General features: G+C 41.4%; 1 protein-coding gene across 1 annotated transcript; it reads right to left on the reverse strand.

Annotated features, from left to right (window-relative positions):
• Positions 1-3230: 3230 nt before the first annotated feature.
• On the reverse strand, positions 3231-13828 carry LOC101624791 (chromosome unknown open reading frame, human C17orf75). Its single transcript, XM_004684886.2, has 10 exons — positions 13376-13828; positions 12618-12698; positions 10351-10476; positions 8847-8990; positions 8307-8364; positions 6963-7082; positions 5591-5655; positions 5327-5463; positions 4513-4616; positions 3231-3813 (listed from the first exon to the last, which is right to left on the reverse strand). The coding sequence occupies exons 1-10, from the start codon at positions 13513-13515 to the stop codon at positions 3598-3600; spliced, it is 1191 nt and encodes a 396-aa protein (XP_004684943.1). The 5' UTR covers positions 13516-13828; the 3' UTR covers positions 3231-3597.
• Between the last annotated feature and the right edge of the window lie 1327 nt (positions 13829-15155).

Raw genomic sequence — 15155 nt, forward strand, 5'->3', positions numbered from 1 at the left:
TGGGATACAGGCCAGAGGCTTCACCAGAGACAGAGCGGGGAGCAGGACAGGCAGATCGACTGCTGAGGGGAGCAGCAGGAAAGACAGGAGAGGTCTGCTGCACTGTGTGGGTCACCTCCCTGGCTGGGGATTGAACTTTCTCTGAAGAGGGTGTGGCTTAGCTTTGTGGTACCGTACTTTAATGCATGAGCATGGAAAGGTGAGTGCTTTGCCAGCCAAAGACTGTGGTTAGCTTTGCCCTTGACTTCCTGTCATTCCCTCTTCACTTTTGTGGTTCCTCCCTCCTACCAACTTCTCATGGACTTGATAAGTTAAAAACAAAACAAAGCAACAAAAACACTTTGATGGATGTTAATAAAGAAATTAGGAGATAAAATCAATTTACTGCGTTTCTACTATATGCTAGATGAGGCTTGTATGTGCCGGGTGAGGCATTTTCAATATATTCTCATTAAGTCACACAGCTATCTAATGTTAAGTACAGACTAAAGAAAGGCTTAGAAAATTCTCTTTAATAATGTGCTGGATAATACATGGCATCAAATTCACTCCCCAGAGTGTTGCCTGGTTCCAATGGAGTTCATGCTTTTAGCCTCAGGTATTTGTATGGACTTCAAGGACAGTTTTGGGTGCTGTTTAAAATTCAGCCTCACTGTATGAGGCCAGGGACATCTAGTCATAGTAATTACCATGGAATATTCTCTTGATGTTCACTTAATAGGATCTCCACTTGGTCAGCCCTCCTAGAAATATTTATAAGAAAACCTATAGCAGGGCCTCCCTGGTGGCACAAGGGGTTAAGTCTCAGCACTAGGAGTTTGATTCCCCTATCAGGGAGCTGACCCACATTGCATAACAGACCTCTCCTGTATCCCTTGCTGCAGTGTATTTCAGTAGATGTGACTGTTCTGCTCCCTACTCTCTCTCTCTCTCTCTCTCTCTGGTGAATCCTCTCAACCAGCCCCACCCAACACCTCCGGCCTACACCCTAGCTCTTGTATGCATAAATAAATATATCTTAGAAAAAAAAAAAAAAGAACTCCTGGACCCTCCCTGGTGGCATAGTGGGTCAAAGCACAGTACTAAGAAGCTAAAGTACTTCAGCATGAGTTCGATCCCTGCCCGCCCTGGAGGTGACCCACATGGCCTGGCAGACCTCTCCTGACCCGCCCACTGCTCTCCACAGCAGTGTACTTCATCAGTCTGCCTGTTCTACTCCCTATTCTGTCTCTGGTGAATCCTCTCACCGCCCCTGTGTCTCTGGCCTGTACCTCAGTTCTGTATGCATAAATAAATAAATCTTTAAAAAAAAAAACTCCAAGTGGAAAGAATTCATGCAAACCGGGAGGGCGGTTTCCATTACTGAGAAGATACAGGATTAGGACTATGTGGTCCCAATAAGTGAATCTTATTTCCAACAAGCCTGTAGTTTTTCCTGGCATCTGGCATAAGTGATCCTCTGGTAAAGGACAGACATTCTGTCATGGTCAATAATGAATGAAGGACTCAGGTTATTGAGTTCTATGTGCAACTCTGCCAAACAACAACTAAAACCTTGTGATGGAAACTGCTCTTACACACTGTCTGATACAGAAAGGTGTATCCCAGCAGATGACTTGATTTTCTCCAACAAATTCCTTAGCACAGCAACTGTAATTTCCCCATAAACTTGTTGCAAATTAGTAAAAAAAAAGAAACAATCTCACTAAATAAAAATGACTGTGTCGGTGAGAAACTAAGTTGTTATTATTATTATTATTATTATTACAACAAATATAATTACAGATAAACTAAAACCATTTTTTCATGACATACATTTCCTCTGTATAGCATACAAAGAGTACACAAATGTATTCCACAGCTGAACAAATCCTTTTTAAAACTTTACAAGTTATACATTATCAAAATTTGAACACAGTACATGTTTCCGGTCATGAGCTCTGTGAGTTTCTTCTCATGGCCAACAAGATAATCCATATCACCAGTTTCCTCAATGAGAACAGTGATATGCGGCCTGTCACAGACAACACAAGATTGTATTGTACACAACTGTGTAATGCAGTGAGTCTACCATACAAGATATGTATGTGTACATAAGTACATTAAAGAACATATTACATATATCTTGCTTATAATCATAAAGCAATTTGAAGCATTTGCTTTCAAGTATCATTTACAACATGGACTCTTAAATGACCTGTGGATTTGAAAATGAAAACAATCTCCTAGACTCAAAAATGTCAACATCCTAGTCCTGCTTATCAAAAAAATTTGATTTCCAAGTGAGCAACAAAGTACATTTTAAAAAGCCAGATTCAAGGGTAGTATCATAAAATTGCTTATTTACCATAGTTGTTCTGAATTTAATACTATAAAATGTTCTTAGATTTTTTTTCTACACTGTCTACAAATCCAAGTTATTAAAGTTTAAAATCATATGAAAGCCTTTATGAAGATTCTGAATTGTATTTCTCATTAAAGGTAAAGAAATGGCTTGGTGAGTCATGTCCCCAGACTTTTATAGAGGAGAAAGCAGAAGGCTATTGTCAGTCATTTCGAAAGTTAAAGCTCAGCACTTAATGGGAATTTCGATAAGCTGAGAGAAGTTTCCTCAGTTTTACGGGCTCTTATTCCTCTGAGCATCCCGAGGGCAAAGAGAATTCAAAGACTTGATCTTCTAAACAAAAAATCATTATCAAATGGACTTATTAAAGAGCTATGTAGAACAAACCATAACGGTGTGTGTAGCCCCAATCTGCTTCCATGGGAATTATAAATGGCTCTAGCTGAAAGCACTTTCAACCGATTCAGAGTAAAACAATATGAGGCTTGTAGCAAATGTACAAAAAACTAAAATCAATGAGTAACTCTAATATGAAGAATCTGTTTGTGTTCTTTATATTACAGTTTACTTATAAAAGTTATGCCCTTTGTCTCTCTTTTTGACATTGTTTTAAAAATCCCAGCATTTTCATGCAAAGAAAATAAATACCTGTGAATAAATGAAGATGGGAGCCGCACAGATACATCAGATACAGTATTGTATACTGAAGCTCTTTTTAATTTCTTACTGACTCATGATTTGCATACTGACTTAAAAGCTGGTTTTACTGTTCATCATTATCAACCAGACCAGAAAAATCTGTCAAGCACCCACGGGATGCACATACATCTGTCTCTGAGATGGTGTGATGGTGCTAGACTGTCCTAAACTAGGAGTATTTCTTTTAAAGAAGCTGTAATTTATTGACAAGTATTATGATTTTTCTGGGAGGAAAAATTTCTGAATTGCAGCAAACTCCTGGGAAAAGTCACAAAATCACCCCTGAAGTTTTTTAACCAACAACTTCTTAAGTCTGAATTTATGGAGCCAGTGCTAATACTATTAATTCCACAAGTCCAGTACACATTTATATATGACTCAGTGAAATTGTTCCTCAGATTTTTATATTTAATTAAGTTAAAATTTATAAGTAAAAAAATGGACATGTTTAGAATGCATTTCAGATAATCTTAAATAACAATCCTCTGAACAATTATAACAACACCAAGGCTCCAATGTATGACTTCACAATATAATTATCTCAAAACTTATGATCAAAAACTTAGGGAAAGAGTTTCTTTCATAAATTCTTCCAGGACAGCTACCACATTTTTGGCTTCAGGCATTTCTTCATGTTCCACTTTAACGATCTTCAAAAGGATGTCTCCACTACCACAGTTCTTTAGGAACATGTAACATTTAAATAGAGCATAATGATTCATTTCTGCTTGTCGGATAAATCTTTTCAAATTATTTGTGTCTTGTATGGCCTAGAAAAGGATACCAATTAAAGGTCTGTTCAGCAAGAGAATAATCAAGCCAAAAAATATATCCTACCGGGACGTCCCTGGTAGTACAGGAGTTAAAGTGTCAGCACTCCGAAGCTATCACCAGCCACTGTGGCTAGATCCACATGGCACAGCGGGACTCTCCTATATCCCCTGCTACTCCCCTCAGCAGTGTATTTCAGTAAATCTGCCTGTTCTGCTCCCACTCTGTCTCTGGTGAATCTTCTTATTTCCCCCACCTCTCAATTCTGGCCTACCCCACATTTCTTGTATTTACAAATATATAAAAATAAATCTTTAGGAAAAAAATACCTCCTATCTAGCTAAGAACTCAGTATGTTGTCAGAGGTTTGCTTTTTATTTTAAATGTTTATTTCCTTTTTGATCACTAATGTGCTTTTCTATATAGAATAGCAAAATACTTTAGAAAGTATTCTCTCATGTAAAGTAAAATTTAAGACAGCTGTCCCTGAGATATAAGCATTCAATACAATTAGAAATAAGATATGTACACAGAAACCCATGAGGAATAAAAAGCGTAACTACCTTCTGAGGATACTAGGTTTGAGAATGTCCTACTTAATAGATATCACAGACGTAAAGACTTGTTATTCTGCTACTGATACTAATTAAAATTCAAACAAAAATTAGGTGGCACTTGGCACAGAGTCAACTAGTTACCTTTAGTTTAAAGTTCTCCAGTACTTGTCGGAAAAGAAAAGGGTTACCTCCTTCAGCACCATTTAAAAAAGCCTGCATCCAATCTTCACAAAACCGGTTGCTTCCTATAAAATATTGTAGAAAAGTAAGAATACAAAATGAAATCCTGCAAAGAAGAAGATATTCTCTTTTCAGAAACACTTATAATGAATTATTGAAGATTTCTACAATAGTATAAAAAGGCAGTGTGCTCACCACATGGTTAGGAAATAACAAAACGGCTGACGTCCCTGTGTGCCTCGCACTAACTTCAACCCCTCCTTTCCTTTCCTCGGAGTCACCATTCCCCATGAATTTCTTTAAGCTTCTGCCACATCCTGTTTTTACCTCTAAGCCCTAGGTAGTATTATTTTGCATGTTAAACCTTTATGTAGTTCTAAATGTCTGCTTCACTAAATAGTGTGAGTGCAAACTCTACTGAGACAGTAGCACTAGCTCATTTACTTTCACTACTATCCTGGGTTTCATCATCTGAACATTGGTTTTCCTGTTGATTTGCATGTAAGCTACTTCCAATTTTTTGCTCTTTCAAACAATGGCTTCCTGAACATTTTTCTGTTTGTCTGCTATGTCCACAATAAGAGTTTCTCTATGCACATGGGCATGGAACTGCTGGGCAGGACGTGACTTTCAGAACCCTACAATTACTATTGTTTTAGATGAGTTTGAGATAAACATGTCAAATCAAAAGAGGATGGGCAAGTTTGTATCACTGGTTCTGAGTGCAAAAAAGACACCAGAGCCCCAGGAAAGTCGGTTCAGAGAGGTGGCTCACCTGCATTGGAGAACTGAGGCTGGGAACTACTGCAGTCGATGACCACAGACTCGTGCTGCTCCTCCGACATGGCCATGCACAGAGATGTCATGGTGCCTTCGTGAATAAGGCCTTGAAGACTGGCCACGCTCAGAAACCTGGACACACAAAGTCCTTTTCCACCAACAATAATCAAGGACAGGAGGGAGAAAGCCAATTCATTCCACACTAAGGGAGCCATAAAAATATAAAAATTCCTCTCTTTGCAAAAATGATGTTCATTACCTGTTAATGTCTCTCTTTGTTTTTTCATCTGATTCCTTAACCTCTACAGGAGTATAACTCAGAGCCTACAAGAAAAAAATAAATCTTCATAGATAATAGTTTTCCTGGTAGTGCAGTGACTCACATCTAACTTCCACTTTCCTCAGCACTCTCCAGAACCAAGTGAGCCTGAAACTATGCTGCCCACTCCCAGGGGGCCATCCTGTCTCAGCTGCATTTATCCCCATTTTTTTTTAAAGATTTATTCATATACAGAAGAACTAGGGTATAAACTGGAGGTGCAGAGCAGAACAGGCAGATGTACTGAAATGCACTGCTGAGGAGTACAGGGGACCAGACAGGAGAGGTCTGCTGAGCTATGTGGGTCTCATCCCTGGTTGGGGATTGATCTCAGGCCATGGTTGGTGATAGAGACCCTTGCCTACTATATATTTAAATGAAAAACAGCCATTTACTCAAGACTTCTTTGTTGTCTGGGAATTTCTCATTTTTTCATCTGGACACTTCTATATAGTTGAAACCACTTGGAATTTTTGTTTTCCTTTTCAGATTACCTCAAAAGGTAGTTATTTAAAATTACTTACCTGGCTCTTCCTGGTGCCACAGTGGGTTAAAGTGCAGCACTGTGAAGGTATCTGCAGCCACTGCAGCCTGAGTTGGATCCCCCAGCCAGGGAGGTGACCAACATGGTCCAACAGACCTCTCCTGACCCTCCTGCTGCTCCTCTCCTCAGTGTATTTCAGTCAATTTACCTGTTCTGTTCCCCACTGTCTCTGGTGGGTCCTCTCACTCCCCTGTACCTCTGGCCTACAACCCTGTTCTTATGTGCATAAATAAATTAATCTTTAAAAAAAGTAAACATAAAAAAAATTTAAAATAAATTACCAGGAAGACTCAGTAATTGCAATTTTACTGTAATAATGTAACTATTAGCAAATACAGATGATCTATCATAAAAGCAGGCTCTTGTATACATAAATAAGTAAATCTTAAATTAAAAAAAGAACTGGGTGTAGGCTAGAGGTGTGTGGGGGATGAGAGGATTCACCAGAGACAGCGGGGAGCAGAACAGGCTCATCAAGAAATACACTGCTGAGGAGAGCAGTGGGTGAGTCAGTAGAGGTCTGCTGCGCCATGTGGGTCAGCTCGCTTAACGGGGATTGAACTCATATTGCAGTGGCTAGCAATAGCTTGAAAAAGCTGTGTCTTCAATCCAGGATTACCAGAGAGGCACCCCTAGTAAACATAGTTTGAATGGCTACTGGGGGTGAAGGGAGCAATATTCAAAGATAATGAGTATGTCTTTAAATAATCCAATCTCTGCCACAGTGATTCTTGAGTAAGGAAATGCTTTTGTTTGTGGAATACTTACAGCATGTAGCAGAAAGGTGAGCTTCTCCTGAAAGAGAAGAACCACCCTTTGGATTGGACATACAACATCTTCAAACCAGCTGCTCAGGTAGGATTTTATATGGTTTTCCAGACCTCTTTCCTAGATTAAGGGAGAATGTCATTTGTTTTAACACAAGCACATGGACTTTACATAGCTTAAAGGACTTCACATTTTCTCCTCCATACTTCTGTCAGTGAAAAGAACTGGCAACAAACACCTCCTTTTCTTAAGCTAACATTGCCAACTCTTTAAAAAAAAGGAATTATGATACAACTTTCCTGGGCATAAGGATTAATTCTGTACTGAGTTTCTTAAAGATATACTAAGAAATGTTTATATAAATGGAAGAGACTGAAGAACATTCCATGTTGTTTCTTCACTGGCAAGAGCTGGGTATTTACATATCCATAGCCCCCCCCCCCCCACTATACTATGTACTCACTGAAGAAACTCTTAGCAATTCTTATCTTTCCAGACCCTGCTACAGTGTCTGAAACATCCACGTATGAGCTTATTATCTGCTCGGTGAAGGATTGAAGCAGTGTAGACAGAATTTATTCACACTCCAAACGTGAATAGGGAAGAAAAAGTTAACTTGTCAGTGCATGCACGCCCACTTCAGTTGCCAGACATGCTACCACTTGGCTTTCCGGGCTGTACTATTCTCTGGGGCCTATTGTCAGCCCGGAATAGCTCCGGCCTAGGAGAGCTGCCCCCAGACACAGGCCTGGCTCATTCCTGCAATGCTCTTCTGCAATGTCTTGTCAGCACACAATAAAAGGAACCATTAGCACATCTAATGGGTAGCAGATTTATAAGCGGCATGCGGGTATCAATTGCAACAAGCTGAATGCATGGTTTTTAAAAAGTACGGATGAATTGTTGAATGAATTGATACAGATGTATCTAATTCATAAAAGACAAGTTAATGAAAAATAGAATGTTTCTAGAAGTCTTAACTATTGGATTCCAGGAGAGCAATAGCACTGTGTGATGTGTCTTGGTCCGCAAGCGTGGTGTCATGGGCCATCAGTTCTAACCACAATCTAAAGCTTATGTTCCTAGACACCAGGCAAAGAGAATTTTTTCCTCACTTGGCATATTAGCAGATGCCCTGAAATTGGAATTTAAAGAACTGAATATTTCATGGGTACAAAACATCAGTAGCATAGATAGGGCTGCATTTCCTGCTTCTCTTAACAATCATCTTTCTACTACCCACAGAATTTAGGTGTCTTTGTGTTCACCTGTATGGTCTGATAACTTTAGTCATTACAGTATGTTAATCATCTGCCTTAAAAACTATTAAATGATTCACCTTACCTCACAGTTCAGGTTATTTCTTAGCCCTTGGATGTACTTGTCTAATTCAAGTCTGAAAGTATGTTCTTAAGGAAGCAATAAAGGATACATCAAGGTACTGTTTTTATTTCTCAATACAAAACTCTCAAATAATGCACACTGTGATAAAAATAATTCAAGTAAATATAGAGGGGCAAAAAACTTTGTAGGGGCCTTCCTAGTAGCTCAGTGTTATCATTCTATCACAGGTACAGCCTGCATTTGCTCCCCAGCCAGGATGCCAGCCCACATGGCACAGAAAATCTCTCCTGTCTTTTCTTGCTGCTCCCCTCAGCAGTATATTTCAGTAGATGTGCCTATTCTGCTCCCCATTCTATCTCTGGTGAATCCTCTCACCCCATCCCCACACATATGGCCTATACCCCTGTTCTTCTATGCATAAATATATAAATAAATCTTTAAATTAAAAATCAAGAAAAGAAAGGCATTCTAGAAGTTAGTAGTTAATCCACTTAAATCCTAAGATTTTTCTGATATTCTCAAACACCAAAGAAAGGATATAGCTCAAGTCCTTTTTCAGAACCTCCTAAAAAACAGACCACATACTCTGAAGTATTATTTTCAGAGTCCATTCTTGCTGTTTCAGGGAGCAGTTTTTCTTGTTGGAAAAGGCAGTAATAACAACCGACCCGATAACCTGGTGTTCTAGAAGAGAAAAATGTAAAATGTGTTATTTTGATAACTGAGCACCAAATTTTGTGGACAGCTCTAAAGACTATTCATGTTGATTTGGCAGTACTATTAGATTGCCCACGAGCTGAGAGCTTTTCAGACTTTCCCTTGGTTTCCTTGTAATAGCAGAGGAAACAGAACATATTCCATGATGGCCTTTAACTAAAGCAGCACCCAACAAACATGGGACTTGTTTGAATTCTGTCTTTTGTGAAAACTTCGTATAAATTTTACTCACTCATAATATGTCCGTGTTTAAGAATGTTCTTGCCTTCCCCAAACCTTCACAAATTACTGAAGTTCCAGGCAGATACGACATATTTATCCAGTGGCCTTATCTTCAAGCTCTGGCCCAGTAATCCTTAATGCCAACATCATGATCTGAAGTGAACTACCATTAAGTAGGAGACTCCCTGGAGACCTAGAGGTTGAGTTTCAGCACTAAAAGTGCTGGGGCCTGGAGTCTCTCTCTGGCCAGGTATCTGGCCCATATATGGCACAGCAGGCCTTTCCTGTCTCATCCGTGATCCTCTTGGCGATATTTCGGTGGATACACCTGTTCTGTTCCACTCTATCTCTGGTGAATCCTCTCACCCCTGCACATCTGGTCTGCATCCCAGCTCTTCTGCATATAAATAAATAAATCTTTAAAAAAAAAAAGGATCTCCCTGGTGGCACAAGGAGTTAAAGTGCAGCACTATAAAGCTTTCTGCAGCTACTGCAGCATGAGTTCAATCCTAGCCAGGGAGATGACCCATATGAAGCAGCAGACCTCTCCTGTCTTGCCCACTGCTCCCCTCAGCAGTGTATTTCAGTGCATCTGCTGTTCTGCTCCCCACTCTGTCTCTGGTGAATCCTCTCACCCCCCCACACCTCTAGCCTATACCTGAAAAGAGAGCTGGGATTTAGCTGTGGATGCCTATGTCTAAGCCTGAATGCCAGTGATACGACCAGTGTTGTGACCTAACTTCTGAGCATATTTCCTAAACTGAAAATGAAACTAAGAGTGTCTATCTACTCATTCCTTTTATAGGGAGAATAGCATCAAAGTCTGTGAAAGCACCTTATAAACTGTAAAGTATATGATTTCAGTCTTGGTAATCAACTCATTTCTTCCAAGTACAAAATGAAATAAGTACACTTAAAAGGTAGGGTCTCTACTAGTAAATGAATTTCATCTACAAATGTTTAAGTGTGTGCTCAGTGCTTGGGCTGCCAGAGGAAAAAGATGAACACTGCAGGTCTAATAAGGGCTGATATTTTGGAATTTCTCACCACTTCTCATATTTAACTCAGAAATAAAAACTAAGGACACAGCACATTTTACACTTACCTCAGCTCCACAGAAGCAACATTACCCAGCCCTTCAAAGATTGCTCCCTTAGAAAGACGCTTAGCAATGAAACTGCGCAGCTCTGGCTCCACTTCAGATGGTAGATTAGTATCTACCAACAAGAGGCTTGATAAATGAAAGACAGACATTCTTTACCAGTGAAATACTACATTCATACAACATAAATTATACAGAATATTTCAGAAGGTGGGCCCTCCCTGGTGGTGCCATAGGTTAAAGCTCAGCACTATGAAGCTGTCTGCAGCTACTGCAGCATGAGTTCGATCCCCAGCCCCTCAGGTGACCCAAATGGCGCTGCAGACCTCTCCTGACCTGCCCACTGCTCCCCTCAGCAGTGTACTTCATCCTGACCTGCCTGTTCTGCTCCCCACTCTGTCTCTGGTGAATCTTCTCACTGCCCCTTACCTCTGCCTATACCCAGTTCTGTATGCATAAATATATATTTTAAACATATACATATATATAAAAAGAATATTCCAGAAAGCCAGAGCCTCTTTAAGGACTTTGAGGAAGTTTTCTATTTGACGCCAGTTAGTAAGGCTTGTAGGAATCCATGTCACCAAGCACCATCACTGTCACTGAACAGTGTAAAATAGTCCTTTCTGTGTACCACATCATTTCTAGTACTGTGACTCCACCCCACAGACCTTCTTTCCTTTTCATAGTCCCTCATATTTCCCATTTTCCTCACTGCCCTTCTCCATATTCAACTTGAATTGCATGACCAGTCACTATAATCTCACCCCTACACAAGTTCTCATTAGGCCCCACTGTTTTCACCTCACCGTATTTCCTTAGAGAAACTTCAGCCTGGTTTGTCCAACTCTGTCTACACTGCACCTGTACCTGTGTGGTAGAAGGTGGTGTGGCAAAAACTCACATCCACAGTGTCTTGTCTCATTTTAAATCATTGATCAGTAACCTCCAGTGGCCCTTTCCCTTACCTATCCTTCTCCCCATCACTACATTTCCTGCTTCACTAACTTCTGTACTCTCTAGATCATATTTCATGCAGCCTCTGCTTTCTGCTATACTCCAACTATATATCCCAAGATTAAACATAACACTTCAGTGTTTATTTATGAGCTAAAATTTTTAAATTTCAGTTTGATTTGGGTTAAACAGAGACTATTATTTGAATACTCAGGAAGAAATACCAAATTTTCTATCAAACTTCGCAATAGAAAATATGAACTCAGTACTTCTCAAGGCTTTTTTTTTTATTTGTTATTATGGAAATGTTCAAATATTAAAAAGTAGAAAGAATAATATAATGAATACTCAGTACCCACTACCCAGTTTCACAATTATCATCTCTGCCCAGTCTTGTCCTGATGCTGTTCACATTCTCCCGTCCCCGGATGTATTGTGAAGCAAGTTTCAGGTATCGCTCTAAGTATTTTTCTCTAAAAGATCTGTAAGTATGTATATAGCCAAAATACTGTTATAACACCTTAAAAATTTCTTAAATCACCCACTATCCAATCAATGAAGATATTTTTGTATCATCTCCTACTTTATATCAAATGTTAACCATTATTCATTTATTTGTTTAATGAACACGTATTAAATATCTACCATATGTGGGCTTTCCTAGTGGCTCAAGAGATTAAGTCTCAGCACTATGAAGCTATCAGCAGAGTTCAATTCCCAGCCAGGGAGCTGACCTTCATGGCACAGCAGACCTCTCCTGACTCCACTAGCTTAGCAGTTTATTTCCATAGATCTGTCTGTTCTCACCCCACTTTGTCTCTGGTGAATCCTCTTACCTCTGGCCCCCTCATCTTTGGCCTACACCCCAGTTCTTATATAATAAATAAATCTTTTAAAAATAAATATCCACCATATACTAGCTACCACCAAATCCCTGTTGTCTTAGGACTGCTATATTCTATTTTGTATCAGAGGAGCCATGAAAGGGGGAGAAAGGGGCTAGGGTTTAAATTGCCTGATGCCAATATGATTTTGACTGAATGTTTTACTGGAGTTCCAACCACAAACAGCATAACTGTCTCTGGCTAATCACTTAGAGTCACTATCAGTATTGGGATCTAGCCCCGCCTTGAATGAGTAATAATGAAATAAAGATGAGGTTTCTAGGGGGATAGGTGAATTGGATGGGTTGATTCAGAGAAAGCAGAAAAATTACCACTGAAAGTGGAAATAGGGTATCCACTAACATCTCCAGGGCAAAGAAGCAGTGAAGACAAAAACATATACATAGGTCAAGATCGAGCTGTTTTTACCTGAAATCATCACCAGAGGGAGTTTCTGCACTTGTGGCACTTGGGCTTCCATCATCACTGTCCCCTCGTTGCTGTGTCAGTCTGAACGCCACAAAAGCAATGTAGATATCAGACACGGGCTCACATTCAAAAGGAGAATGGGGAGTCTACAGGCAGGGTAGGGGTCAGCAGTAGGCCAAAATGCGTCAAGGAAGAAGTGTATGGGTCTACCACTGCCTGGCCTCAAGACCAGAGGAAAAAAAAAACAAACAGGGATGGCAGTGGTCCCCACTCTTTCCAAGTCATTTAAAGGGTGGGAGGTACAGGAACTATCTAGAAGGGTACAGGAAACAGCCCCTAAAAAACAGACATTTCAGAACCAATAGAATCCCAGGAATGTCGGGAAAAGCTGGCTGCAAGGTCAGAGGATAATCAAAGGGTGGGGGCGGGGTGCGGGGAAATGAAGGAAAGCGGGGAGACAATGACAGCAAGGTCGAGGGCTGGGAATTGACGTTATTGAACGCGCGAGGCAAAGTGCTGAACAAAGGACAGGCAGGCGCTGAGAAGATGACAGGGACAGCGCGGGAGGGCAGGGGCTTGAAAGGGCCTGGGGCAAAAGTCCGAGGCCAGGAAGAGCCGCTAGGAAGCGACGAAACTCCAGAACCCGAAGACCTCGCCCGGGAGAAGAGAAAACGGCGCTTGGGAGCGGCAGGAAGGGAACTGGGACGCGGGCCGGCGACCGGTCGGGACGGGGACGCCGGGGCGGCCGGACGCGGTACCTGCTTCCGCGGTAGCCGTAGAGGCAGTAGTGGCTGCTCGGCGGCGGCTCGAGTCTCCGCTCCTCGGCGGAGCCACCCTCCTCGCTGCTCTCTAGTTCCTTTTCATCCCCATCTAGGGATTCCTGCAAAGAGGGGAGCATCGCGGCGGTCTGCGAGCAGCCTGTGCTCCCACCAAACTGCTCCGCCGCGGCTGAACGGCCCTGGTGGACTGGCCCGGCCGGCTTCCGGCCTCGCGCCCCTGCGTTCCGCTGCTCCCCCGGGCCTCTGGCGCTGAGGTTGTCCTGGGAGGACTTGTCTCGCCGCAGTGGCTCGCGGATGTCCTGGATTACCTTTGCGGAAAAACTTTCACCGCTGTCGTTCAACTCCTTTTCCTCCTCCGCCTATCGTTTGTGACTTTTAAGTGGCTAATGTGATAAAGCTGATACAACTAGCACAAAAACCAACAAAAAACTTGGTCTTCTACCTCCCTTTCTTGTGCCTGTACGCTCCCCCAGACATCGAAGGGATTAAAGCTTTAAGAATTTTAGATGAGGCTTCCCTCCAGAAAGGGGGGCAAATACAGGAGTTGTTCTTTTTTTTAAATCTTGGAGAAGGCTTTCTACAATTAATCAAGCATTTTAGAAGCCAGACAGAAGATGAATAAAAATGTAACATTTCGCTATCGCCCAAAGGCAAAACACAAATGACAAACGGAAAAGTATTTGCAACCTATTTAATGGCACAAGGGCTGTTACTTATCAGTTAAAAAATATAGTCAGTTTACAGAAGAAAGATTAAATGGGAAGGGAGGACTTATTCCTTCCTCTCTTAGCTCTTTTAGACTGACACGTTTATATCAGACAGATTGACAAGAGGAGTAAACAAAATATAATTTAATATTTTTAATTGTGTACTTGGAAATGACTTGGTAAAACTAAGTAACTAAGGAAATGAATAGTCACTTCCTTAAATAACTTCTACTTTAACAAAGGAAGTGGGATCAATTAAAGGAGATTACCTTCCCAGGGCCTCCCTGGTGGCACAGGGGTTAAAGTCTCAGCTCTGTCAAGCTGTGGGCAGCCACTGTTCCATCCCAGAGAGGTGACTCACAGAGCACAGCAGACCTCTCCTGTCTTACTCCCTGCTCCCCTTAGCAGTGTATTTCAGTAGATCTGCCTGTTTGGCTCCCCACTTGTCTCCCATGAGTCCTCTTACTCCCTTCCTGAAGAGAGCGTGAGGGGCCCCTGGTAAGCTACACACACACACAACTTCGCACCAGGGAACCTGAAATAAACAGAATCAGATAAAGTTGACAACAGCAAACAATTCCAGCAAAGCTTCCCCTAGCATGAAGAACTCCAGCAAAGACCTTCCCTTCAAGAGAGACCTACCACCCTCCACCCTTGAGCACCAAAAAATTCCCCATAGCCTGACCCTATAAAGACAGCTCTCGCATTGTCCCCTCACAGACTTACAATAAAATCTGCTTCTGTCTGTTACTAAGCCTCCTCTTTTTTCTAACATTCTGGGGCTGAAACCCTGGGACTGCCCTCCTCCTTTCTTTCTTTTTTTTCACAATGTATTTATGTATGCATACAGAACTGGAATTGAGGCCAGGGGTGCAGTGGTGGTGAAAAGATTCAGGAGAGACAGAGTGGGCAGCAGAACAAACAGATTGACAAAGTACATTGCTTGTAACAGGACAGTCCCCAGGAAAAGGGGAAGTTCCAAGTTCCCTGCCCCACCCAGGAGGAGGGTGGAGCTGAGCAGGGAACAGAAGGTGTCTGAGGAAGAAAGAAAC

Source organism: Condylura cristata, unplaced genomic scaffold (assembly GCF_000260355.1).
Source record: "Condylura cristata isolate star-nosed mole 26May11 unplaced genomic scaffold, ConCri1.0 scaffold00017, whole genome shotgun sequence".
Lineage (NCBI taxonomy): Eukaryota > Metazoa > Chordata > Mammalia > Eulipotyphla > Talpidae > Condylura > Condylura cristata.